Source organism: Acomys minous, assembly GCF_964271855.1.
Source record: "Acomys minous genome assembly, chromosome: 14".
In the NCBI taxonomy this organism is placed as follows: Eukaryota; Metazoa; Chordata; class Mammalia; order Rodentia; family Muridae; genus Acomys; species Acomys minous.
The window spans coordinates 56427187-56454967 of record NC_140496.1 but is presented as its reverse complement, the minus strand read 5'-3'; the positions used below and the strand labels follow the sequence as shown (position 1 = coordinate 56454967).

At 42.2% G+C, this 27781-nt stretch overlaps 1 protein-coding gene across 1 annotated transcript in view; it reads right to left on the bottom strand.

Moving 5' to 3' along the window:
- WARS2 (tryptophanyl tRNA synthetase 2, mitochondrial) overlaps positions 1–3836 on the bottom strand; it is an 80770-nt gene extending 76934 nt beyond the window's left edge. The window contains exon 1 of the mRNA XM_084755880.1: positions 3228–3836. Coding sequence (XP_084612006.1) covers positions 3228–3317 — 90 coding nt within the window. The 5' untranslated portion in view covers positions 3318–3836. The remainder of the gene's footprint in view (positions 1–3227) is intronic.
- Between the last annotated feature and the right edge of the window lie 23945 nt (positions 3837–27781).

The following is a 27781-nucleotide window of genomic DNA, read 5'->3' as shown; positions in this document are numbered from 1 at the left end:
ATGCAGTGTTTCTCTACCTTCTTATGTTGCAATGCCTTAATATAGTTCCTCATGTTTTGGTGACCCCCTCCCCCAGCTATAGAATTATTTTCATTGTCACTTCATAAGTCTAATTTTGCTACTGTTATGAATGTTATGAATCACTATACAAATATCTGATATGCAGATGGTCTTAGGTGACTCCTGTCAAAAGGTCATTTGACCCCTAAAAGGGTCTCGACTCCCAGGCTGAGAATCACTGGTCTAATGGCCATAAGTGGGAGAAAGAATAGGGCAGTGTTAGCCAAACCTAGGTTGAGGAGGGCTGAAAACGAAATGAGGACTTTCTGTATGTCAACTAAATGATTATAGTCTTGCAAAAATCTTCTAACCAAGAATATTTCATTGTTTTCAAAATACAATCATGAATGAGTGCTTTAAAGAAGCATAGATTCTGTGTTTAGTCGATGACAGGCTTAAATGTAGCTAATACCACCAGCCTTTAAACATCACGTCAGATTTTCATTTCTCTGACTTCGTGATTACTCTCATCTCGTCAGATTTCAACAGTTTTCTGTCGGGCAACACCTGACAAAATAAACCATTTCCACATCAATTGTATACATCCATAATGAATACGGTATGATGTGCTCTTATGGGCATTTTCTTCCCCCCTCTTTCAGATACTAGGGACTAAATCCAGGAGCCCCCCTATACTAAGTGAGCACTAACCATACTTCGACCTCTTTCTTGTCATTTTAAGTTTGAGTTTATATGTAGCCTTGAGGAGTAAATATGTTATACATCTCACCAATGCCACATTTCTTATTTAAGATACTGCAAAAAAAATTTTTTTCCCCAAAACATTAAAACAACTTAAGATTCATAGTCTGTTAGGTCACAGTTTCTAACAAAAGCACACTATGGCTCATCTATGTCTGCTCCCACCTCAGGGGGCAAGCGCACAGCCTAAACCAATAGCCAAGTAACTAACCACTCCTTGGTTTGATAAAACCACCTATATGATAAATATGCATTTCTTTCTATTATAATATGCTCTTAAAAAACATTTTTTTTTGTTTTCTGCAAAGGTTATGAGATGTCATAAAAACGTCCAGTGCATCTGGTTTGAGAATCCAATTCTTCCTTCACATATTTCTGCATCTGCTCACAAAATCCCTTTGACTTCAAAGGATGCTTTTCAATAGAAAAAGAAGACACACACAGGAAAAGTGGCCATAAATTTTTAGGAGTCCTCTTCCAAGGCCACTTTAATAATGGCAATATAGGACAGGTATCTCCCTCAGAAACCTAAAATGCCCAAACAGTAACAGGGACTATAGGTTTGTAGGGAGATTTATGCTTTCAAATTTTTTTCTGGTTATAAAAGTGACACACCTGCAATTTGAAACACACAAGACAAAGGATTAAAGCACACTTAAGTTACTTTTAATCCACTATTTAGGATGAACAAAGCCCATCAAAGTGTTAGAGAAGGCTGTTACCTTCCAGCCTTTTCCCCCTGTGAGTAAACACTTATGTACAAACACTATTGAAATCATAGCCAGAAAACGATGTTTAATCTTTCCTCTTAGTGCTTCGGGAGGATTTCATTAGTGCGTTTGCACATATGGCAAGCCCCCTGCCACTTAGCTATATCTCCAGCCATCCTCTTATTTTTTATTTTGAGACAAAGAACAAACTGACCTTAAACTTATTTTGTAGCCCCAGTCTGGACTTAAACTTGTGATCCTTTTGCCTTTACTTCTACCTCCAGAATAGCTGGATTACAGGCCTCTGCCAGCAAACTGGGCTTGCCTTGGTCTTTCATGCCATTGTTTTCAAGCGGTACGCATCACGACACTGCAGAAACAGTAACTTTACTTCTTCTTATTTCAACCTAAATTAAGGTTTTTAAAATAGAAATCCTTGGTTGCACCCACAATGCTGTGCCCATCATTAATAGTTACTGTTCCGAAAAGTCAGATTTCCAAACTTCAAGGAAAAAGGCATCTGATGATTAAAGCTGGAATCAATTCTTATATAACACTGTATCTTTAAACCTAAAGTAACACTTGAATACTTGTTTTCTGAGTTCCCAGTACTGTACCCTGGAATGTACTGGTTCACATTAATGCAGAAAACAGAAGTTCAGAGAATTGGTAATTTATGGCATGATTAGAAACATAATCTTACATGTTAGTTTTCATCTACTCTCTCTGGCTATACTTTATCATGAGCACATAGGCTTGCCAGGGTTGGAAGTACATTAAAATGCCAATCAATCCAACTCTTTCTCTAGCCCATCTGCTAAACAAAAGAGGATTACGGTTCCCTCTGTCACACAGCCAGCAAATGTTAGAGAAAAGCCAGGAACTTTTAGGACCAGGCCTATATGCTTTTCAATACATCATCGCGTCACATCTGTGCATTAATGGTGAAGAATACGCACCGTCAAAAATTACTTCATCACAGAAATTCAAATTTCCTTTCCGCTCTCAGACACTACCTCCGTGATGATCTATGTCAAAATGCCATATCCTGGGATTTGGGGTGCTTGTATGAACGACTGAAAGTATATCCCCCGCCACCTTTTGCTTTTGAGGGGAAATTCAAATGTGGTCTCATCACACCATATCATGCTCAGCGGCACAGTCATGGTGACCGCAGTGCTGTCAGGCAGGCAACAGTATGAAGTATTTTGGCAGCTTCTTGCGGTTGGTTGCAGAGCCTGGTAGGGATAGGGTGCCAAAGGATCTGGGGAGAGCCGGAGTGGTGCGAGTCCTTGCTCACAGTCACAAGGCTCGCTACTGCAGAACCTAATCAGACCAATTCTACACCAATCCAGACACCTGTACTGATCTCTCAGCTGCACCCGGGGTAGCTGTTGAGGGAAAGGAGGATAAAAACCTAACAGATTGGTGCACAAGTAACAATCTCAGAGCAACTAGGTGTCCGATGACGTCACGCACATTCAAGAGACGGCTTCCTGCGTTGCCTGGCAACGCGGGCCACACGTGGCCGAGCGGCGCGCACATTGCAGCAGCCGGGCCTCACGCTGTCACGTGTGTTTGCGACGTCGCCACGCTCTGAGACCGGGGACAGTCATAGGCTAGTGGACCTCGGAGAGAAAGTGCGGAGGGCTCCTTACAAGAAGAAGGAAGGGAGAAATAAGTGGCGGGAGGGAAGGGGAGCGGAGAGGCGCTCGCAGGACCGGAGGCCTACTGCAGAAGGCCGGCTCGGGTTACCTGGGGAGCCGGAGTAGCGGCGGGTCCTTTGTGAAGTGCCCGGATGAAGCGCCAGCACTCACGCGCCTTCCGCACGGAGAACAGCGCCATCTTGGGAAGGGCGGAGCCGCGCGGCCCAGAATGACGTCAGCGGACGAGCGGAGTTCTGTTTACTGCGCACGCGCTTGTCCTCAGGTACCAGCTGTTAGGGATGGCTTCCTGGCTTAAGCAGAGCAGGTGCGACCCGGAATGAGGCAGCACTAAATTGTAGCGTTTCCCTCCAATCTTACTCTTTGTGCCAGTTTCCTTGAAGGAGACTCTCTGCCATCGGGAATAAGTTGTTGCGCTTTAAACGAGGAAGTAAAGGAAACCACCCACCCTAATCCTGGCTGTAAACAGACCCAAGGCTCTTGGAAACCTGCCACCTACGGTTTTCCTTGGAGACCAAAGGTGGAAAGAACAGGCAATCTCCCGTCCTGCAGTTTCGAAAAGCAGTCGCTGGCTATGGCGAAGCTATGCCCTACCTCCTGCTCTTTACTACAAAACTACATACACGGTTTGCTCTCCTGTGCTCACTGATACTGAACCGAAGGGCGCTGACCTCTTAAGACCAATAAAAATCCTCTCTCACTGTTGTGGGGTCGAACCGAGTGAGTCTATTTCTATTTTTCCCTTCATTAACTTATTTCTTACAGGAAAAAAATCAAGTAGGTTGTTTTTCTGACCTAGCTACCTACCAGACGCAACTTTCTATTTAGTGTCTCTAAAGAATGAAGAATGAAGAATGAAGCCTGCTTCTCCTAGAGGACCATAAATGCTTTTTGAAACCTACGTGGTTGTCATCGGGTCCGCAACTACACTCTCGTGCCCCGAGTGAAACACTGATGCCTTCAAGAAGAGTAGGGTCTAATGGGTAGCAGTTAAATACATGGTGCGCACTGATGAGGTCATGTACCACGTTCAGAGCAGATGATGCTTAGAGCTGCGGTGCTTCATGGTGGTTCTGGTGGTTCCGTAACAGCTTAAGACACTGATAATGCTTTCAACCCCTCAAGGGGTGGGGGCAAGATAAAGTTCGATGATGCTGGTGATGGTGAATCACTCATCGTTTTGTTCTTAAATAAAAATAAATTTAAAATTAAAAAAAAAAGACGCTGATAATGCCTAGTGGACGAAGGTGTTTTGTGTTAAGATAGTTGACTTCTCTACGTAAACTAAAAACTCTCAGATTAAGAATCAGTAAAAATGTAACCAGAGTAGATTTGGCACAATCCCACTGTACTTGTTATATTAGTCTAAGAAACATATACTGGAGATTACGAAGGGGGATAGGTGGGAAGTTGTATAGGAGATGCCTGTACTCCTAAGGAGTTGAAACCTAAATATAAAACTCAAATCATACAATAAAATCTCTGAAGTGTGCAGTTATCCCCGAGCTCAAGTGCGGTTGTCGTAACTGGATGTAAGCAGCAGGGGAGGAATTGCCCGTTTGAGGTAGGGGAAGCCAGAGGAGTCATAGCGCCTTCCTCAGCAGAACAGCCCGATAAGATTTTGGTTTTGTCAGTTAAATTCAAGGTGTCTTGTTTCCAAATGCAAAGTAGATGGCTCCTGAGTATGGAGCTGGTGAGAGGTTTGAGCTACAAAATATGGAAATAGGAGTGCCCCCCCCCCCAAAATAGAAATTAAGTTAACCAGATAGAATTGAGAATAAAAAGTAGTCAAGTAAAGGGAATAAAGTGGCCAGGAATTAGTAAAAACCCCAAAGCTTATGGTGTGGTTGATGCTCAGGACCAAAGCCAGTCAGGAGAAGAGACAGACAGCATCCATGGTAACACGGGGTTTTGTAAATGCCGTAGGTGTATAGTCTTCAGATAGAAAACAAAGCACTACAGTTTGCATAGCTATATAATTAACTGGATTATAACCCTAGGGATTAGCACTAGAATTCTGACATTCCTAGCCATCCAGATTGCAGAATATAAAAACCTGGTAGGAAACAGCTGTGCCAGTCCTATTTCAGCCTCTTCTGTCCAGGATCCCATGACGGGTACTATTGTCATGAAGAATATTTCCAGGATACATTCCTAGCAACAGCACTGTGACATTTGAATAAATCATTTGCTGTGGTAACACATTATTAGGAAAATATCTCTTACATTATTATAAAAATATCCCTTGCTTTTTTTTTTTTTCTGGACCTCGCAGCCAAGTTAATAATACACCCTGAAGTCACTTAGCACTGCTGAGCTACTGTGTACTCAGCCTGTTCTTTATTCTGCCGTTAAGAGAACAAGAGAAGGAGGAAATGGTATAATTTCAAAAAAATAAAAGAGAGGGGAGGAGAACAATGTAATAACCAACCTTACTTGCCTTGGATTTCCCATGCAATCAACTTTTATAACCCAAGCTAATACTTAGCTGCAATCAAGATAAATGCCGTCCATGCCTCTGACCCAGAGGGGAATGCATGTGTGTGTATGTGTGTATTATATGGTAGTCATTTGTGGAAAGCAACAAATAGGCTGGAAGCAACCGTATGAACAAAGCCATCGCAAATGCTGGAAGCAACACATGGATATTGCTCAATGGATTTTTTTTTTATTATTTGGGTCAGCTGGAATCAGTAAAGTTTCTTCCTTTGTAAAATTCTGTTAAAGGCTTTTGTAAAGCATCCATTCCTCCCCCCCCCCCCATGCGATGCTTTTTGGCTAGGGACTCACAGACACAGGGATAGACTCACAGACATCATTCAGGCAGGTACAGATTCGGACTCCTACAGCAGAGAGATCGAGAACAGGAGGCAAGGGAAAACACAGAGAAATCTGGGCATGGCTTGGTAAAAGAGTTCTTTTCGTTAATGCACCATCAGTGAATTTTCACTACTTTGAGGTTATTATTTGTAAACTGTAAGATGTTACTACAGATTTAATTTATTCTGCACCATGTCGGTAACCTTGTATCGCAAAGTGCCACTCAGCTGAGTTGTGGCCCCGGACAAGGATTATACAATACTTTTCATACGATAAAAAACTTCATACATTTCTACAATCACTTAGGAAAGAACCTTGCACAGAGCAGTTATATGTTTTAAATCTAAATCTTATTTTAACAAGTTATATGACTTGTGGCTTAATAAATCAGTATACGTTTAGCATCCAGAAGCAACAACCAAGAACAAAAAGACACAAGCCCCATTAAAGCTAGTTCTATTTAGTTTTGTACTTTTATTTTTAAAAAGCCATTTTAGAATTGGAAGAAGAATGACCAAAATGCTGCCACTTTTTAATCCATCTTTTAAAAGGAGCAGTATGCAGATATTGCTTAGTTTAACAAATATCTTTAATAATGGTAACTGTGAATCTTTAAAAAGTTGTATAACACATTAAAGGCATTTCCACACAAAATAATTAATACTTTAAAAAGGTTACAATGCTGAACTTGATCATACAGAAATTTCTCCAAGAGTGCTGTTTAAGTGATCCACTGCATTTAATGACAGCATTTTACTTCTGGGACCATTTGAGTAAGATGAAGTGTTTTCTTAAAATAAGTAAATTAATTACTAGAGCAGTCTTCAAACATTCCTGAAATATGAGACTTTTGTATTCCTAAACTTGGCGCATACACCATGTGTGTCTACATGTGTTCATGCTTAGGAGTTTGAGCACTCGTTTAAAATTTGATTTCTCATCAACACTTTTATTTTATAGTAAGTTCTGGTAATTGTGTTCTCTTCTTAACAGTCCCTGAAAATCCTCTCTTGCTAGAAACAACAGATTAAAACCAGACTGGCAGTTGAGGAGCTGTCTCTATTGCAACCATGTGTGTCAGAAGGGAGGATTGGGTTTCCTTGTCCGAGAACATCAAGGGAACCCCACCTCAGCAGACGCACCTCCGTTCCCCAGTAATAGAGAGTTTAGACCTAGTCAGATTTAAATGGGATAAGGGAAGAGTTTAAACCCACTCCTGCTCTATAGTATAATCAGCCCCCAAGTCTCAAAGGATCCAGTTTTGTTTCTTTAATTTAATTCTAAGTGTCAGGTTAGCCGTAGGTGCTGATCAAGGTAATGGAGAGCCGCCCTACACATTTATTCACTTAAGGAAGAATTCTGCAGACTGCAAAATTTAGATGGCAATTGTATTCAAAACTTACGTTAAGCATAACCCACTCACCCCAAACATTCATGTATCCCGAGTGTGCTTTTTTTTTTTTAATGTGGAGGAGGAAATTCCATAATAGAAAGAAGTGATAATTATGGGAGCAGAGCGACAGCTTTCTGACCATGCCATCTTAGGCTGGACCTATTAGATAAACAGAAATCCAAGTGATTGGTGGGATGCTACCCTTGTGTGAGATGCTACCCTCGTGTGAGATACCTGCTGTGCACAGTGATGCATATTCGAGCCTGAAATAACGACTTGGTGGCTGCTCTTTTTCAGCTTTGGCTTAGCCTTAGTTCTGTGACTCATTTTATGAAACTGGTCTATAGATAGTACTTGTCACAAACCATTCCACAAGAACACACACACACACACACACACACACACACACACACACACACACACACACACACACACCTCAATTCCATTTCCATACCTGTGCCCTGCTAAGAACACTAAGGTCAGATCTGTTCCAAGTGAGGAATAATTTTACATGAAGCCATGTATCTGACGTTTATGGTCAGAACAGTGAGAATATGTTTTTTAGAAAGATGATGCTGGTCTCTTCATATCTATATTAGAAGATATTCTTTCTTTGGCTTTAGGGGTGGGGGCTGAAAACTGTGAAACCATCGAAAGTCTCATCACATACTTCGAAGGTCACTAAGCACTTTTAAGAAAAGACCTCGCTGTCTCCTCTAGACTGTGCAATCCAGTAAGATGAACCGAGAAAGAAAGAGAAGTGAGTAGCAGGAAGCTTAAGGATTCTTGATCCCCACTCCTCAGTGTTTTAACTGGGACTAACAGAAAGCGGGGCGACGGTGCCTAGACATGGAGCCCTCCTAGTAAGCAATTTGGACGCAGTGATCTTCAGAATACGGACTCCTGTCGTCTTCAGTGTGTAGAAGCAGGATGAGAACTAGCTGTTTAGGGGTGATGCAGGCTCAGGGGTGGCTGTTCGTTTTAGCACTCTCTCCAGACCCTTTCTGAAGTTGCAATTTTAGCTTGGGAGAACGGCTTGAAGGAAGGTAGAGAATGCAGAGACCCTTAAGTGTGGATCTCGGAGGGAATCAGAAGAGACTGACTGCACCAGGGCTTCGACCCGCACTGTTCATCTTTCATCTCAGGACATATTCCTCATGGATGAAATGGAACTTTACAACTAGTACAATTAACCTTTTGGAAAAGGATTGTATTTTGTTAACCGTTTTAATTCATTAATTAATTTTTATTTTTTAAAGATATTTTATTATTTATGTGTATGAGTATGTTGTCTTTATGCACACCAGAAGAGGGCATCGGATTGTATTACAGATGGTTGTGAGCCACCATGTGGTTGCTGGGAATTGAACTCAGGACCTCTGGAAGAGCAGCCAGTGCTCTTAACCTCTGAGCCAGCCTCCAGCTCCAATGTTAACCGTTTTTAAATGCTGTATTTTTTTTTTCCAGCTGGCACAGCCCTGAAGATAAGGTCTATGTGTCCTCTCTGCACATGTTCTGCTTCTAAACCGTCGTCAGCTCTCAGTTCCTGTGTAACTGAAGTGGACTGGCTTCCTACTTCCAGGCTGAGCTTCCACATAGCAAACACCAGCAAGGCTCCCCAAAAATGTTTCCTGGAAGCCAAACATAGTGGCTCATGCCTGCTAATAGTTCTGCTCCTTTGGATGCTAAGGCAGAAGGATGGCTGTGAATCTGAGGCCGGCCTATCCTATAGAGACATCATGTCATAAGGGAAAAAAACAAAACAAAATGAAACAAACAAACAAACAACTCACAAGTTTCCTTGAATAGCTTTAGCTAGAATCTTTTCTGTTTTGTTTAATCAAACTTTATCCTGTCCCTCTCCCATCTATCAAGAGAGGTGGCTCTCAACCTTCCTTTGGGGTGACCCTTTAATACAGTTCCTCATGTTGTGACTCCCCAGTTATAAAATTATTTTCCTTGCTACTTCATAACTGTAATTTTGCTACCATTAGGAGTCATAATGTAAATGTCCGTGGTTTCCCATGGTCTTAGGGGACCCCTGAGAAAGAGTCATTAAACTCCCGAAGGGGTCGGAACCCACAGGTTGAGGACCTCTTATATACAGTCTTCACTGGACTGTGGAAACACACACAAAATATTTAGATCTTCGTTTTCCTGAGTTAAAACAAAGAGACTTAAATCTCTCTAAAAATAGTGTATCAATCTCACTCTGTCGCTGTCAAATTCCATTTCAGCGAACTATAATCCATTGGACTTCCCCGAACTCACTGGCAATTATAACCAGCTATGTTTTTCGTCACCTTTTCCTTTTAATAAATAGAATAGTATGAAATTTGAGAAAAATCAGCATGCTGGACATGTTACTGATCTACATGAATCATTTAAATGCTTTGCTTTTCTTTCGTTTGTTCCTTTCTTTCTTTTTCTTTTTTTCTTTCTTTTTTTTTTTTTCTTTTTTCTTTTGAGACAAGGTTTCTCTTTGTAGTCCTGGCTGCCCTGGACTCACTTTGTAAACCAGGTTTGCCTCAAACTCACAGCAATCTGCCTGCCTCTGCCTCCCCAAGTGCTGGGATTAAATTACATGTAGAATAAGTGGGGGAATTTGGATTGTTAGAGGGAATTCATTATAACAACTGGTGTCTGGTGTCCTAAAATGGAGATTTAAAAAAAAATAGGTCTTATAGCCAGGATTCACATTGAGCCCTTAGCTGCTGATTCCATGAAGAAGGACTTTTCGGGTCTAATCCAGACAGGTAGACCCACCTCAGTGAAAGTACCCTACATGTGCCATCCCATAGGAAACAACAGACTTGAGACTTCTCAGCTGTCATGAGCATAGAGGGGTGTTTCCCAAGCCTCAAAGGGTTGAAAGAACATCCTGACCTGACTTTCCTCTCCAGCCACTCCAGGGAGAAAGTCCCTTAGTTCTCATCTGTTTTGCTGGGTTTTGTTTGCTTGCTTGTTTGCTTCTTCTGTAAATATACTTAAATTTTTCTTATTGGTAGTCACAATGGTGTGTATGACAACTGCTAGGCAGAGAGAAAGTTCTTGGAGGAGGGTACCATCCATCCAGCACCGGTTTGGTGTAAGTGTGTGCATGCCAGTTCTAAATACCACTGTTTTTGTCTCCTCTCAGAGAAGTGCAAGGGGGGGGAGGCAGGAGGGTTTGATGACTATCCAGTCGACAAAGATACGGAGATGGTGGGTGGTGGATCTGGATAGGCTGATGGAAACCCTCAGGACAGAGCTACTGTCCATTGGCAGAATTAGAAACAAAACTGGAGGAAACCCTCAATCTTAGGTCAACTTTTAATGAGACACCAAAATTCTGGAAATAAGACCTTTACTGTATCAGACTTATTAGGCAAAGTGTTTGGCACATCCAAGAGGAAATCAGTAAATATTGCCAGGTTAATTAAATGGACAAAGGTACACATATGAGGTGGTAGGAGGCCGTCCTGTGAGGGGATATTTTAAAGATAAACAGCTGAGAGAGTTAAAAGGAAAAGCCTTATAAGTGTGTGTGTGTGTGTGTGTGTGTGTGTGTGTGTGTGTGTGTGTATTTAAGCTAAACCCTGAAAACTTAAAATTCTGCGATACATGCTTACTTTCTTGTGGTTTGCTCTTTCAGCTAAATCAGTGTGTATAAAATATTCTGATTGCTTGAGGGATGTTACTTAGGTTCAGCTAATGTTTTCTGTATACATCTGAGTCACAGTTCTTCCTCCGTTTTATTCTCCTTTTTGTTTGGTCAAATCCTTGTGGGAAGAAACAGCATTCCTGTGGGTAAAGCAACTTCTATGGAAATTATTCAAAATCCAGTTTCAGTAAATACTCTGAAAATGTGATGCGTTCCTGGACCCCGTCCTCGAGCTTGCATCACCCCTACTTACTGAGAAATTCTCTTGGCCAGCGTTTTACTGAAAGCACACATCCCAATCAGTTGTTCGTCCACAGGGGGTAAACTTCCCTTGGGAGGGCTAAGGCAGTCGGAATCCAGAAATAATGTTCCCAGAGAGAGCAAATGCACTAAAAATAAGTAAGTAAATACATAAATAAACAAACAAATAAACAGGAGACTTTATTTCCATCTGGGCTCTGCCATCACTGATAGAGTGATCTTATAAAGGCCGTTCATTCTAAGCCTGTTTTGTTATCCGAATAGACGGAAGTAGTTGGACCAAATGACTCTTACACTTCCTTTCAGTCCTTAGCCGTGCCAGCTTACATTGGTGTAGGTGTTACATTTGTAACCCAGTGATCCTTCCTGCTTTGGAAATAACACCCAGGAATATTTAGCTGAAACTCTCCCCCAATTTTGATAAATGTTTCCACTGCAACATGTACAAACCTTTTACTATTACAATTATCAGAATTGGTACGAATCTGTTCCCCTCCCCAAGGCTTTGGGATCCATGTAGAAGAAGGGACGATGGAAAAATGACAAGAGCCAGAGGTGGCAGATGACTCTGTAAGAACAGCATTTACAGACACAGCAGATGCCCATATGAACTCACAGACTGTGACAGCACATGTAAGATCTGCACATGCTCAAGCCGCACAAAAGTCCTAGCATGGGGCTGGGGGGGGGGTGATGCGGGGAAGTGGGCACAGAGTCCTACCCTTGAACAAGTGTGAAATGAGCCTGCTCGAACCATCACATGTGTCTTTTGGATTGAGGGGGCCAGCTGGTGCCTGCAGAGATCTTGGTAAGGGCAAGAGGAGCTGGGAGAACCATTTGACTCTCAAGGCTCTCAGACAAGGGCGTTACTATTCATTTACACTGTTCACTCCAGCAAAAACCACTTAGTGTATGCTCACTATGTGCCCAGAGATAAAGGATGAAGACGGGCTCCTCCTGTCACAGCCAGAAGGTCTTTAACATGATGCCACATGCACCGCCATCTTGTCTAGGCTCTCGTTGATTGTTTTCCACTTTCTCTCCACTCTTCTCACTTATCAGTAACGTGCCATTAACTTGCTTCTGCCCAAGGCACTGATGTTCTGTGGAAAATTGAGACATGATGTCCCCACAGAGTAGCGAATATCAGAAGGGAGGGTTCTTATAAGCTCATGAAAATATAACAAGGTTGGACATTCTAGAGCTCAGATATGGTAATTCAAGTCAGTTAATAAAATAACTCAGTTTATAGTCAAGTCAGTTAATAAAAACAACTTTGAACCAGGCACTCAGTGAGCCTGAAGGGTTACGGCTGGGATGAGGATGTACCTGTCAGTCTCTGTTGTGGTCTGGGCATGGTGTGTCCCCAAGGTCCGTTTATTGAGAGGTGACACAATTTTTATGAGGTAAAGCCTCATGGAAAAGTTCTTTAAGTCACTGGGCCCATTAGAATCAGAAGACATTGTGGTCTTTCTGCCTCTCTAGCTTCCTGTTTAGTCATATGATCTCGGCCTCCCACAGGTGCCCCCACCACCAGTCATAAGGTGCTCACCAGAGCTGAGTCGATGCCAGATTCAAGCCAGAATTTTCACTACTACTAGCTAATAACCTAATTTCTTTATAAAGTTAGCCTGCCTCTGGTATCATTGTAGTAATGACACCAAGACTGGAAGATAAGAAAAGATCACAAGCCAAGGAATGCAAGTAGGAAAAAAAAAAAAAAAAAAAAGAACAGGGTTGCCTCTGGAGCTTCCAGAAGGAGCAGACCTTGCTAACACCTTGACTTCAGAATTGCTTACTGAAAAAACTCTAGGATAATATGCTGTGCTTTTAAATTTGTGTTTATTTTTATTTTATGTGTATGGATGTTTTGCCTGCATTCACCATATGCCTGTTGGTGACCACAGGGGCCAGAAGACTGTGTTGGATACCCATAACCTGGAGTTTCAAATGCTTTTCAGCCACCATGTGTATGACAGAAATCAAACTCTAACCCTGGGTCCTCTGGACGAGCCACTGGTGCGCTTCTTCTGCTTTTGTTTTTGGTTTGTTTGTTTGCTTGCTTGCTTGTTTTTCAGGGGGAGCAGTTCAAAATAGGGTTTCTCTGTGTATCCCTGGCTTTCTTGGAATTCGCTCTGTACACCATGCTGGCCTCAAACTCAGAGATCTATCTGCCTTTCCTGAGTGCTAGGATTAAAGGTGTGGGCTACCATGCACAGGCAGCCAGTGCTGGCAACTACTGAGCCATCTCTCTCCAGCCACTAGACTGTGTTGTTTTGAGCTAATACACACACACACACACACACACACACACACACACACACACACGTTTATATTAGCTCAAATATATATATATATATATATATATATATATATATATATATATATATATATATGCACTCTGTTTGCTGAACCTAAACAGACTGGCCGGGCAGGCAAGGCAGGGCCACTTTACTGATTCATTATCCAATATCTAACAACTGAGAGGCCCTCTTCCTGCTGCAGAGACCATGCTTGCTAAGATGAAACAGAGAACTCAGGTCCTACCCTCAAGAAGCTTACAGACCAGCAGAGGTTGCCCTGGTGAGGGAATTCAAGATGGTGGGATTACGGCCTGACTAGAACCTATGCTTGTCCTCCTAGGCAGAGCTGTGGTGCATCCTCCTAAGGGGTGTTTCCAATATCCACTTTTATTTCTGTCCCTACATCTGCCACCCAGATAGCCACATACTTGGGAAAAAGAAACTTGCAAGCAAGGCTCACTGAAAAATGCATCTTAATAAGAGTCAGCCCAGCGGAGGCTGTGGACTGTGTTAACACCCGTGTCAGCTATGGCTCCTAGATCCTTTAAGTGCCTTCCAGTGGTTGGCTTGACCTCTTCCCACGCCCGCCCTCCCCACAACTATTGGCTTGCTTGCTTGCTTATTTATTTATTTATTTATTTATTTATTTATTTATTTTGAGATAGAGTCTTTGTAGCCCAGGCTTGCTTCACATTTGTGGCACTCCCCCTGCATCCGCCTCTCCAAGGGTGGAAGTAAAGGCATGGTACACACCTGCTGGCTGGCCTGACTTTGGGCGTCTTTCCCTAGGCTTTCAACAACTCTACTGGACTCATTTGTTCACACATATTAATCAACTCACCCAGCTTCCACAAAGTGCATGGACACCCGTTGTAGTGGAGGAAACCATCTGAAAGCAGGGGAGAGGAACTTTACGCCTTACTTCATGTTATCCTGTCCCCACCAAAACACTGAGATAAGGAATACATGTAGTCTCCTTTAATTTCATGATTTCAGGTGTACGTGTCTGTTGGTTTTGAACAGAGAAATGGAACTGGAGAGATGCCTCAGTGGTTACGGGTGCTGTTCTGCTAGAGGAACTGAGTTTAGTCCTCAGCACCCACGTTGGGCAGTTCACAATCACCCATGACCCCAGTTCCAGAGAATCTTATGCCCTTTCCTTGGGCAAGTGCCAGCCAGAGGAAAGCGTTTCTTATCTTGAGAACGGGGCTGGGCAGGGGAGGCTCAAGGAGATGAGCTTAAAGCCTGGTTGCTATAGGTTGGGCCCACTCACCTTGCCTACCCATGGCATCAGCTCTGTTGCTTACCAGTGCCAGCTGTGCTGTGGGCTCCTTTTCCTGGGACCTGGTGTCCCTGCATGGCTCCATCACCCATTGCCTCCCACGCCCTGGTGTGACACAGGCTTCTCAGGAATCTATTTAGAGCCACTATCCTGTGCAACTCATAAGGAGTCACAGACGCATGATGAGAAAGGAGGAGGAACTTGGAAGAAGCCATTGGGCGCAGACAAAGCCAAGGGGGGAAATATGCATGGCGTCATTTGCTTTCCTAAACAGGACACTTTCATAGCACTCGATATAATCCGAACAGCATGTTCTTCTTCGGCGGACTGCAGATGGAAAGCCACATGAAATAGACCAAGATGGAGTTAGTATCCTAATACCACTCAGTCCCCTCTTCTCCATCTTTCACAGGCTCTCTCACACCCTGTCCTATTCTGGCTGACTGTACTCCCCATGGATGCTTAATATTTTCTGGAGAGGTGACCAGCCTCGCTCAGTATTACACAGAATAAATAACTCTGACCACATAGTTGTTGAATTGAGTTGAATGGGACAAAAGAATGTTAGTAGTAATTTGGACAAACTTTAAAAACATCTGAAGTCCAACTACCATTTGGAAAAACTAGAAAAATTATTCTCAATTCTAATTGAGTATATCAAGAAAACATAACAATGTTCATACAATTTCCCAAATAAATATTTATCAATGAGATTTTCAGCTTGGTTTGCTAAAGGTGCATGTGGGCAGAGTAGCTCATAAGAAGCTGTGGCATCCACCCATTTTTAGCTCATGTTTGTGTGTGGAGAAGGGATGTAGTACATGTGAGAGGGTCATGTTCTGCAGGTCTGAGGTGGGAGACAGATGCCTGTTTGTTTTCACATAACCAGCACAGACGCTGGTCATGCATTTGGTCAGCTGGAGACTAAGGCAGCCATCCATGTTCAGATGGGACACAGGAGTCTTAGGAGAGCAGTCACTTGCAGCACAGAACGGCAGGTGTTCTGCACGTAGGCAGGGTGAGGCGGTGTTCCTGCAGTGGGAGTAGCCAGGGTCCTGTCAGAAGTCCTTATGGTCTTTCCCCCTGACTTGATTAGGATCATGGGATTTTAAGAACTCTTTCAATAGCAGCATGCTTTGAGATGGCATTATCTACTTTGAGAGACAACTCCTTTAAAAAAAGATCAAGCAAATTACCACACCGTGGGGTTGGGTTCTGTACCATGTCTGAGTGGTGTAGGCAGTTGAAGGAAGTTTACTTCTCTGGTGGCAGCAGCTGACCCTTACTTTACAACAGCTAACAGCCCTCCTGTCCTCTTTTGGAACCACAACACAATAATAACTATTATAATTTATGCATTGAGGTTTTTAAAAGCACATGCACCATCTGGTAGTTTAAGAAGATGTCAGTGCTGTGGAAAGACGTGATCAAGCATTGCGCTGTGGCTTCTCAGGATGCTGATGGCCTTGTGGAGTTTCACTCTGGGCAGCATGTGGGGGTCAACCTTTTCTATCTCTCTGTGTGTTTGTATAATTTGGGGGTTCAAGATGGTCTGGTGAGCTCTAAAAAATTCCCAGTCCTCCAATAAATATTGAGTACATTTTCCCAGATAACAAAGTAATTATGTGCCCATGTTTTTCACCAGTGATATAATTTTTTGATAGAGGAAAAACTATTTTATGATCCCCAGTATCTAAAAAGTAAACCACTAATAACACTTAGTTTGTAGTTAGGGAGTTAGTGTTCTGTACACCTCTATTCTAAGCTTTGGACAACTTTCAGATTTCTTGGTAGGTTGCTAGGGCCCCTCTAGTTGAGAAGAAGAGACTGATATGAAGCAAAGCCCCACTTCAGAACTACTATAACGTGAAGCATGCTGACTTTCCTGTTTTTAGGACAGCTACTGCAAAGTAGTGATATGGGAAGTCATTTTTTTTTCCGAGAATAGTACTGTGCACCGAGCATCTCAGGAGGAAAAGGAAGGAAAGAGGGAAGAAGGGAGGCAGGAAGGGAGCCAAGGGAGAAAAGGAAAGGAAGGGGAAAAGGGGAAGACAGGAAGAGGAAAGAAAATAAGGAAGGAAAGAAGAGAGATAAGGAAGAAGGTGAGGGAAGAAGAAAGAAGGGAAGAGAAGTAGGAGGAATAGAAAGGAGAAAAGGAGGGAAGGGAGGGATGTAGGAAGAGAGGAAAGGGAGGAAGGAAGGCATGAAGGGAAGGAAGGAGGGAGAGAGGGAAGAAGGGAAGGAGGAAAAGAAAGGCAGAAGAAAAATGTGTGTTAAAATATTCTTGCTATTTAGAGGAATGCATTCACAAGAAAATTCAAATGCTAGGGCCAGCAAGATGGTACAGAAGGTTAAGGCACTTGTCGCCTGTGTACCTACATAGTGGAACAAAACTAACTCCTGTGAGCTGTCCTCTGACAGCCACATGTGTCCCATGGTGTATGCACACCCCAGCACACACACACACACACACACACACACACACACACACACACACACACACGCACACACACACACACCCCTCTTCATACCCACAATAGATAAATAAATAAAATGTAGCCTTTAAAAAAAAAGAAAATCAAACTGTAAAGAAAAGGACAAGCCAAGACATCAGAATTCGCTTCTCTGATATTGTTCCTCAGCCTGAAATCTGAGATCTGCTGCGGAGTCTCTGAGATTCACAGAGAAGCAATGCTAGCCAGTGGTGGTGCATTTTACAGATGTATTCTATGCAGATCCTGGAGAGAACTGCATACTGTAGTACAGTGGTTCTCAGCATGTGGGCTGACCCCTAGGGGGATGTCAAAAGACACATCCATACAGGTCGCCTAAGAGCACCTGCGTATCCGATATTTACATTACAACTCATAATCGAAGCAACATTACAGTTATGAAGTAGCAACAAAAATCATTTTATGGCTGCGAGCCACCACAACATTGGGGCTGTGTTAGAGGGCCACAGCACTGGGATGGCTGAGAGCCTCTGGGATGGCTGAGAGCCTCTGGGATGGCTGAGAGCCGCTGGGATGGCTGAGAGCTGCTGTCTAGTGCTCTCTTCCCTGTGGATGACTATAGCCTCATCTCGTTTTATTCTGGGGCATCTTTATCTGCGTCCAGCTGAGGCTTTAAGAGGCTCAGAAGCAGAGATATCTGACTGTATGCTGATATCACTGTTCATACAATCTTCTTTTAGTGGTATCTGGGTTTTGTTGTTTTTGTTGTTTTCTCTCCTCTTGGGACCAAATCCTGGCTTTGTGCATGCTATGCAGGGTGCTGGGACCACAGAGACACATGTCCAGCCCTGATTATTTTTAGATGGTTATATGCTTCAATGAAAGTTTGTAAACATTGTAAGTATATAATAAAATACATCTGGCATTTCAGAGTAAATTTCTAAAAATGGAATGACTGATTGCGAGATTATGGTTTTTTTTCTATCTTAATAAATACCCCTTGGTCTGCCTCCAGAAAATATTAATCAGTGGGGCATGAGCCACGTATTTTTAATTTCTCCCATCACTGAGAATTTGTTTGGTTGGTTTTTAATAAAACATGCATACCATATCACTCTTCTGAGCTCAGGGAAGAGCCTTTGAATTTTTTTTTTTTACCATAGACTTATGTATTAGTCAGCTTTTTGTTTCTATGACAACTTACCTGGGAGAATCTGTTTAAGAAGAGGAAAATCTGGATATGGTGACATAGACATGAAGTTCTATTCACTGCAGAGGGAAATGCAGACAGTGGGATCTTGAATCTAGTGCAGCCTACATAGAAAGACCATATTTTACACAACTTGGTGAGAGGGTGGGGAAGGGAGGAAAAGTTGGCAGCTGGGACACAAAAGTAGAAGGGTCCTAGGACCCCAGGATCCTTCAGAATGACTTGCCTCTGATGTCCTAACTTCCTTCTGCTAGACAGCAGCTCTGGAAAGTTCCACACCTGTCAATAGTATAAGCTCACATGGTGGGGACCTGGTTTTTAATAACTGAGCCCACGATGACATCAAAAGCTCTATCAATTATATCAATGCCACGTCAACTTGATACAGAAAGAAGCTTTTTGCAATTAAAAGTTGGAAATTCAGAACATTTCTATATAATAGTATTTAGAATGAAGTTTCACTTGCAAAATAAAAATCTAGAATATTCAATTGTTTATCACCAGAAGACTATGGGGGGGGGGGGAATCACTGGAGCTAACACTGCACAGAAGCTGATGGAGGCTGAGAGACAGCTCACCCCTGAGAACTACAGGTCATGCCGTGTGTTACCCAAATCCAGGAGGCCAGAAGTAGCTGTAACAACCGCTTGTGTTGCTCTCTCCCTAGGTACAAAACCCCTAGAGTGAGCGTGTACTGTTAAGGGACAGCAGTCTGAAAAAAATTACACTTAGTTCTTATTTCCTGAGCCCTAAGCACGCCTGCCTGCGCCCCTCACTTCAAGTTCTAGAAAGAAGCATGTCCAACTCGTCTCTCATCTTTCAGCCTTGGAGACCTGGCTCCCTCCAGACGCATCTACTTGTTTACACGTTTGCATATTCTCTTTAGTTCTGAAAGCTCACCTGTGCCACACTGCAGAATCGGGTTTCTAGCCGAGGAGATGTGCAGGGCTAGGGACCTGTAAATGAACGTCTAGATGGGGTGGGGGAAGGGACAGGGTCGGTGGGAAGGGGGCGCAGGGGGGGGCAGCGCTTGTGTCTCAAGGGTGTGTGTTCCGGCTGGCATCAGAACTGTTTCTATTAGGTTTTATATAAGCCCTTGGCGGGAAGGAAAAACATGCCAGTGTAAATGAGATCTGTGGAAATGGAGCATGAGTTTCTCACCAGGGAGTCATGGGATTGGAGGAATAAAATTATACCCTTCAGTATGAGAGAGAAAAAGTCTCAGTGTGGCCGCTGATAGGCAATGCTTCTGAAGGCACTATATTTTAAGAAAAGTAAAAATAAGTGTGTGGTTACTGGTGCCAATGAAAAACTGCATAAAAACCTATAGAAGTGGAATTGGACAATGCCTGGTGCTTATTCTTTGTTGTAGACTGAACTGTAGCAACCTCAAATGTGTATTGTCAAAGCCCTGCTCTCAAGAAAATGCATTCAACTGTTTAGACACAGAACCTTTAAGGAGTTTCTTAAAGTAAAGTGTTGTTTCTGTTGGCTCTAATTCAATATGACTAATGCCCCTTTAAGAGAAGATTAAGACACAGATAATTTACAAAGGTCAGGGGAAGACACACAGAGAGAGATAGCCATTTGCAAGCTAAAAAGGCAGGCCAGCCTCGATGACACCTCACTCTTGGCTCTTGGCTCTTTTCCAAAACTCTGAAAAAATAGATTTCTGTTACTGAAGCCATACAGTCTAGGGTAATTTTATTATGCAGCCCTAGCAATTGAATATACTTATGGACACAAAACACTAAAACACACTTCCACAAAAATGAAACACTATACAATGAAAACCATTCGCTATGATAATACAACCGTTTAAAAAAAGAAAAGAAATGAAAACAACTCAATGTCCTCTCATAGGAGCCTGAAAAGCTAGGGTATGCGCCTCTAACAGCAGTGAAGTTAGTATAAAGGCCTCCATGACCTGTTACAAAGTGACTGCCAAAAGATGCTTGTGATGGAAAACAAAAGCCAAGATGAGACAGCACAGACAACATGTTACCTTTGCGGTGGAAGACACAAGTAAAACTGTGTGTATACACTTCCTCATGTTTGCCCAAAGCAAAAGATAAACCAGAAATAAAAATGTTCACCCAAAGGGCAACCAATATCTATGATGTGGGAGAAATGTGCTAGCCATCCATGTATCCTCTGATATAGACTGAACTTTTGGATCACAAGGACTTTTAAGATTCAAAACTAAACAAGGGGCCAGTGGGATGTGAAGTGGAAGTTTCTTGTTTCTTTAAAAACTCAGTTGTTTCATGTGATGTTTTTCTGGAAGCTGGAGAGAGAGAGAGAGAGAGAGAGAGAGAGAGAGAGAGAGAGAGAGAGAGAGAGAGAGAGAGAAAGAGAGAGAGAGAGAGAAAGCACGTGAGTATGCAATGTTTTTCTGGAGTTGTCTTGATAGAGGGCATGTGACGTTTTGCTGAAAACAAACACTTGAGAGGGCACATGATATTTAGAAAGAATATAAATAGTACCCCTCAGACAGTGAGAGGATGTTTTTGCATTGCTATGCCATGCAATGATTCACTGGTCTTCACTTCATAGAGAGAAACAAACCAAAGAACTTACTGCTGTATTCGGCCTGATTCCGGCCACTTCCACTGACTCGAGCTGATTGGCTGGAGCCTTGCTGTTTCTGATGGATCGTGCCACGGCTGCTGGTTCATGTTGCTATTTGGTGTTTGCTATTGGACTAGACTGCTGGTATCCTGACCGTAGGTCCACAGCCCCCTTTTCCTATTAACCTTTCTTATCTTAGAAAAGTTAAAGCATTTAAGAACTCTAAATAAAGCAGTTTTGAAAAACCTATTCCTACAGGAATGGCTCACTTGCTCTAAAGCACTTGGTGCCAACCTGCTGGCCTGACTTTGATCCCTGGCATCCACATGGTAGAAGGAGAGAACTGTAAATTGTCCTCTGACCTCCACGTGAGTGGGATATGGTGCATACATACAGGATAAATAAATTAAGGTAATACATTTAAATATTGAACTAAACTCAAAAGGCAAAAGAAGCAAACATTGACTGTAACCAGAAGTAAGAAAACTCACATATACAATGCTGACAACATAACCATACTGGTGAGAAGAATTAAGACCAATTCAAGCAGAATCCAAGTGGCATCAGGTCTAAGTCATCTACTATACAGTCTAGAACTTAGTGGGCATGCTGCTAGGCCAGGCATCAGAGAACCAGAACTCTATTTGTCTTCAGGAATGAAATAGGATTAAAGAAAAAGATGTGTTTTGATAGTTGGACACTCATGTTTAAAAAGAGAAACGTAACTTTGGAGTGGGAAATAGTAAGGAAACACAGAAATGTGAGGAGGGTGTGGTGCGCCCTGCCAGGAGCACTGGGCACACCTGGGATGCACCCTGCCAGGAGCACTGGGCACACCTGGGATGCACCCTGCCAGGAGCACTGGGCACACCTGGGATGCACCCTGCCAGCAGCACTGGGTGCATTTGGGATGCACCCTGCCAGGAGCACTGGGCACTTCTGGGATGCACCCTACCAGGAGCACTGGGACCACCTGGGATGCACCCTGCCAGCAGCACTGGGTGCATTTGGGATGCACCCTGCCAGCAGCACTGGGCACACCTGGGATGCACCCTGCAGCAGGACTGGGCACATCTGGGCTGCACCCTGCCAGGAGCACTGGGCCCACCTGGGATGCACCCTGCAGCAGCACTGGGCACACCTGGGATGCACCCTGCCAGCAGCACTGGGCACACCTGAGAGGCTGGCTTCCTTGAGGCTGCCTCAAACAAGGCTTCAGGTGCAAATGGCTAGTTATAACTTTGAAGGAAGAGATCATGCGAGTGCTCACAGCCTGGGAAGACAGGCCTGCAGTGCTCAGATGCAGGCCTACATGTGCCTTTAAAAATATCATTGTTACATTTTTAATTATTTGTAAAAACTACACATATTCTTTTCCCTTCTCCAAGTCCTCTCAGATCCCCCCAACCTCCCACCCACCCAACTTCAGGCTCTTTCTACTTCCCTCAAAAACAAAACACTGAAATAACAACCAAACAACGAAAACTCAAAGAAGACCCCCCCCCCCGAGAATAAAAGAAAAAAACAAACACAAACAAATGGACAGAAACAGGCACAAAAAACATGGCACCCATTTTGTGCCATTCAGCTATTCCTGCGAGTGAGGTTGCTCTAGAGATGTGGTTGATGTGCCCAGCATCACCCTACTGAAGAAAGCCACTTTTTGTCTTTTCCAGAAGGTACTAATTGCAGATGGTTTCTCGGAGAGGGATGGGACTTTGTGCCCACATCCTCTTCTTCCTGCTGGGGTTTTGTCTAGCTTGGCTGTGTGGGTCTTCTGCACAGTGTCACATGTGTATCAGCCCTGCTTTGTCTGGACTTGCGTGCAGGTTGCCTATGGCTATGTTTGGGAATAGCATATAACATATTGGTTAGATGGAATTATGCAACACGTAGTAATACATTAAGATAAAGCATGCTTATTTTTAAGATCTATGCAGGCATGCTGATACCATAAAAGGAAACAGGAGAAGCCAATCTCTCCCTTATAGAAGGATGCCAATTATTATATGTAAAGTGGATGTGAAGATAACAAGTTTATCGTTTTTCCAACACCAGTTCAATCACTGGTTCAAATAAAGTGCGTCACCGGTGAGCTGCCTGGGGAGAACGTAACGTGCAGATTGAGAAGAGCTGTCACAGAGGGAATGTTTCTTCACAGTGGAGACAGAAGATGCTTCACCAAGCGATTCAACAGCCAGTGGGGCAGCCTGAAATGAGGGGTATGTGCTGGGACTCGAAGGGGGATGTACATGGCCCCTTGTATAGCATGCACAAAATCTCTGCCTCCGAAGATGAAAAATTAATTAGATCCGTATTGTTGGGTATCTTTCAATATAACTGGCATAAGGTTTTGAAAACTACTAAGGTCATAAAATAAAAAAATTTAGGTGGGGGGGGGGTCTGCTCTAGATTATAGGAAGTAAACACACACACACACCTACACACAAATACAGTGCATATCTCTGGACTTATTTCTGTATTGAAATAAATAGCAAGAAAAGGATATCATCTAGGCGATTAATTAAGGAATTTTGAATATAGATTGTGCGTTATATGATGTTGTCCTATCAGGCCTCAACTTTATTGGTGTGAGGTCAGTAACAAACATTGACTATTTCACTTTTCAGCCACTTGCTGAAGTATTTAGGGTGGAGATGTCACAGAGCCTGGAGCTCAGATCAAGTGGCCCAGCAAGCAACATCTTCAAGGGTTATCATTTTAGGTCTTACACTTAGATGTAAACGCCATGTTGAGGTAATTTTTAGCATATGCTGCATTATGGATTGAGGTACATCTTTTCAATGAACACAAATTGTTAACATATCGTTGATGGAAAGACTGTTCTTTCTCTACTTAATTGTCTTTGCCAAACCAGTTTGCCACATGTGCAGGTTTCTTTCTGGGCTGTCTTCTGTGGATCTCTTTGTGTTTCCCCACACCAGTACCATACTGCCTCTTTGTTTTATGTTATGAAGTAAAGCAGCATGAATTCTTCAATTTTGTTGTGTCTTTCTAAAGTGTTATTGAGCATTTTAAGGCCGTTGCCTTTTTATATAAATTTTATAACTCATTTGTTGATTTCATCAAAAGAAGCCAGTAGCAGTTTGGCTGGAGATGCACTTGAATCCAGTTTGCTTCTGGAAGGACTGACATACTAACTAGTGAATCTTTCAATCCATGAACCCGTATTTAAGTGTTTAATATTTTGTGGTTTATAATACACAAACGTGAGCCATTCATTGCCAGGTCAACCAAATGTTTCATGTGATGCTACTATAAATGATACTTTATATTTCAGTTTCTAATTGTTGCTGGTGTACAAAAATACAATTAATTTTTATGTACTGATTTTGTATTCTATAATCAAACTAAATCCATCAGTTAGTTCTAGAGGGTTTTTTTTTCTTCCTGGGATTCTGATGTATACAATCTTGGCATATGAGAAGAAACACCCTTCACCTCTTTCCCAATGTGGGTGCCATTCATTTCGTTTCCCCCCTTATTATGCTGTTACCTCCAGTATAATTTGAAATGTGTGTACGGCGCAGACATCACTACCTGGTGCTGATCTCACGGGAAAAGCATGTAGTCTTTTACCATCAAGTATGATATCAGCTATAAGAGTTCTATACGTGTCATTCATCCACTCAAGGACATTTGTTCTGGTCACTTTGGTAGAGGCTGTGGCTTTGTTTGTTTTGTAGTGTTATGCTAGGACTCACACCCCAGAGCCTTGCTCATGCTAGTCTAGCATGAGCTACATCCTCAACTGATTTTTTATTTAAAAAAAGGAAAAGAAAGAAAGAAGAACTAGGGGGTTGGAGAGATGGCTCAGTGGTTAAGAGCACCTGTCTGCTCTTCCAAAGGACCCAGGTTCAATTCCCAGCCACCACATGGCAGCTCACAACTCTCTGTAATCCTAGTTCCAATGGCTCTGACACCCTCACGCTAAAATAAAGTTAAATAAATTATTTTTTAAAAAAAGAAAGAAGAACTAAGTATGGTTATTGGATTTTGTTACATTTTTCTCAATCTATAGTTTTATGGTTTGTTTGTGTGTGCGCATGTGTGTGTGTGTGCGTGTGTTAGTCTGAAAAAGTATTTTATTTTCATTTTAAATGATATTTAGAGGACTAGAACATTCTGGTGTGATAGTTTTGTCCCTTTAATATTTTAATTGACAAATAAAAATTATATGTAATTTATGTAAATAAATTTATTGTATGCATGGTATCTTGGTCTGAGAACACTGTGGAATGGCTACCTCAAGCCATTAGGTATGGATTGCCTCTCACACTTATTTGTATGTATGTCGAGTGATCACTTAAGCTCTCTTAGAGATATAAACTTGTACTACACTGTTCAGAACTGCAGTCTCAGTGATGTCCAATCAAGTCTTGAATTTGTTCCTCACAACTAGCTAAATTGTCATATCCCTGACCAACGTTACCCCAGCTTTCCTCCGTCAAGCCTATATAGCCACCATGCTATCTTGTGCTCCAATGAATTTGACTTTTGAGTGTCCCTCATTCAAATGAGACTATGAGCATTTGTCTGTCTTGTCTTACTTACTGTGCCACCTTCCTGGCTTGTTCATATTACAAGTGAAAGCATCTTCTTTTTTCTTTTTTTTAAAGCTGCATTGTACACAGATACCATACTTTCTTTATCCATTCATCTACTGATGGACATTTAGGTTGATCCTAGAACTTGGCTCTTGTAAATAAATATAACTGCAACCAACACAGGAGGGCATACATGCATGATTTCAACCTTTTTTGTTTGTTTACTTGGTAAATATAAAGAAGCAGGATTACTGGATTATATGGTAATTTTATTCTTTGTTTTTTGATGAGAACCTGTACAGTTTTCCATAATAGTTGAACAATTTACTATCAACAGAAAACAAGTGTTCTTTTTTTCACATTTATGTTTCTTGTCAATGTTTCTCTTTTATCCTTTTTTATAGTAACCCTTCAAATTGGTGAGAGTTCATATCTCATTATATTTTTCCAATATCTAAATATAGTAAATGGGATATTTGAATAGAGTTTTATTTTATTTTATTTTATTTTATTGTTTAGCTTACTTTATTTCCTTTTTCATAGACAACAGCAGAGATTTCCTTTGTGTATTTGACTTCCAAGGTTATAGATACAAATTGCAATTTAATCTTAAAATTATTAACATATTAATAACAGTACAAATCAAAACATCTTGTAACATTTCTGTACATGCACTTGTTCATGCAATTTGACTATGACCTGCCTTGATGCTCTCATGTTTTCTCATGTTTCCTATAGTTGAAGCATATTGGGTATTTCTTAAGTTTTAGCTACTATTTCCTCAATGTTTTGTGCTTTGTCTTGACTTACCTCCTTACTTTCTGTTTGACCAGCCACGTAGTCCCTTTTTTGTGTCTTTAGTTCTTCTCTGCTGCATGGTGAATGGCTTCCTCTAGTTCTGTGCCTCCAAGCCCGCATATCAATTTACCTTGGTTGTCTCAACTGACGTGAATCTCGTCTGGTGCATTTTACATCTTAGATGCTTTAGCTTCCATATTTAGATGTTATTTCAGGTGAGGGCTTGAAATAAGGTCTTTACAGCAGAGCCCAGGCTACCTTGTCTTCATATCCTTCCTTCAGCTTCCTCAGGGTCAAAATTACAGGTGTGGTCCAAAGGTGCCCAGCTTTTGTAGAAACATTTTCATTATCTTTGCCTGATCTACTAAATGTGTCTTTACTTTTCTTTGTTTAAATCATTTTTAGTGTTTTGAAATTCCCTCCAACTCCTTCCATGAACCCCTTGCTCTCCTTCAAATGCATGGCTTCATATATGTGTGTTTGTATGTGTATACACATATACATGTACACACATATACATATATGTACACACACACACACAGGATGAATGAGGAATTTGCTGTGAGATTGTGTCTCCTAGAAATGCCATACCCATGAAATCTCATCAGCATGGTTGTATAAACAAGCTCTTAATTACAATGATGTAATGGACATGCTGTCATGGAAGGAGGAAGTTTGTGGGGTGTCCATCCTTTCTTCCTGAAGTACGGAGCGTGGTGTATGCTGGCAGATGCTCTACTGTAGTCTCAGCCCCTTTCTCACACTGAGAACATTTGAAACACAGTTGCCACAAGTATTCTACTAGCCTTCTTTACGCTATAATTTGGATCATTTTTGAGTAATTTTGAACAGGATTTATTTCTCCTTATCACTATTATGTTTGCTGATTCTTTGTGTTTCTGGTCGTTTCCCATCAGATGTACAACACCCTGAGTTCAATCTTAAAAAGTGCTAGATACTGTTCCGGAGTGCAACCAAGGGTTAAGGAACAAACAGATGCCGCAGATCCTGATTCAGTCTTTGCTCAGCAGGATCAGGAAAACATTTAGTTCAATTTTAATCCCTTCCCCACAGCTCGGACTAGAAGGTACTTATTACTAGCCTCAGCCCCAAGGGTTATGAGGGTTTCAGTTCAGGGTGATGGGAACAGCCACTGTCCTGACCCTGTGCATCCTGGGACTTCAGAGCTCATTGTCCTTTAAGGTTGTTTTCTCTGTGCTTGAGCAGTTCTGCTGAAACCTTGTAGGAAACTACAGATCCCAGAAGCTCTCGCTGGTCCTTTCTCTTGCTTCCTCCCCTGGGCTCTATGTTCTGAAAACACTGATCACATCAGCTTCCCTGGA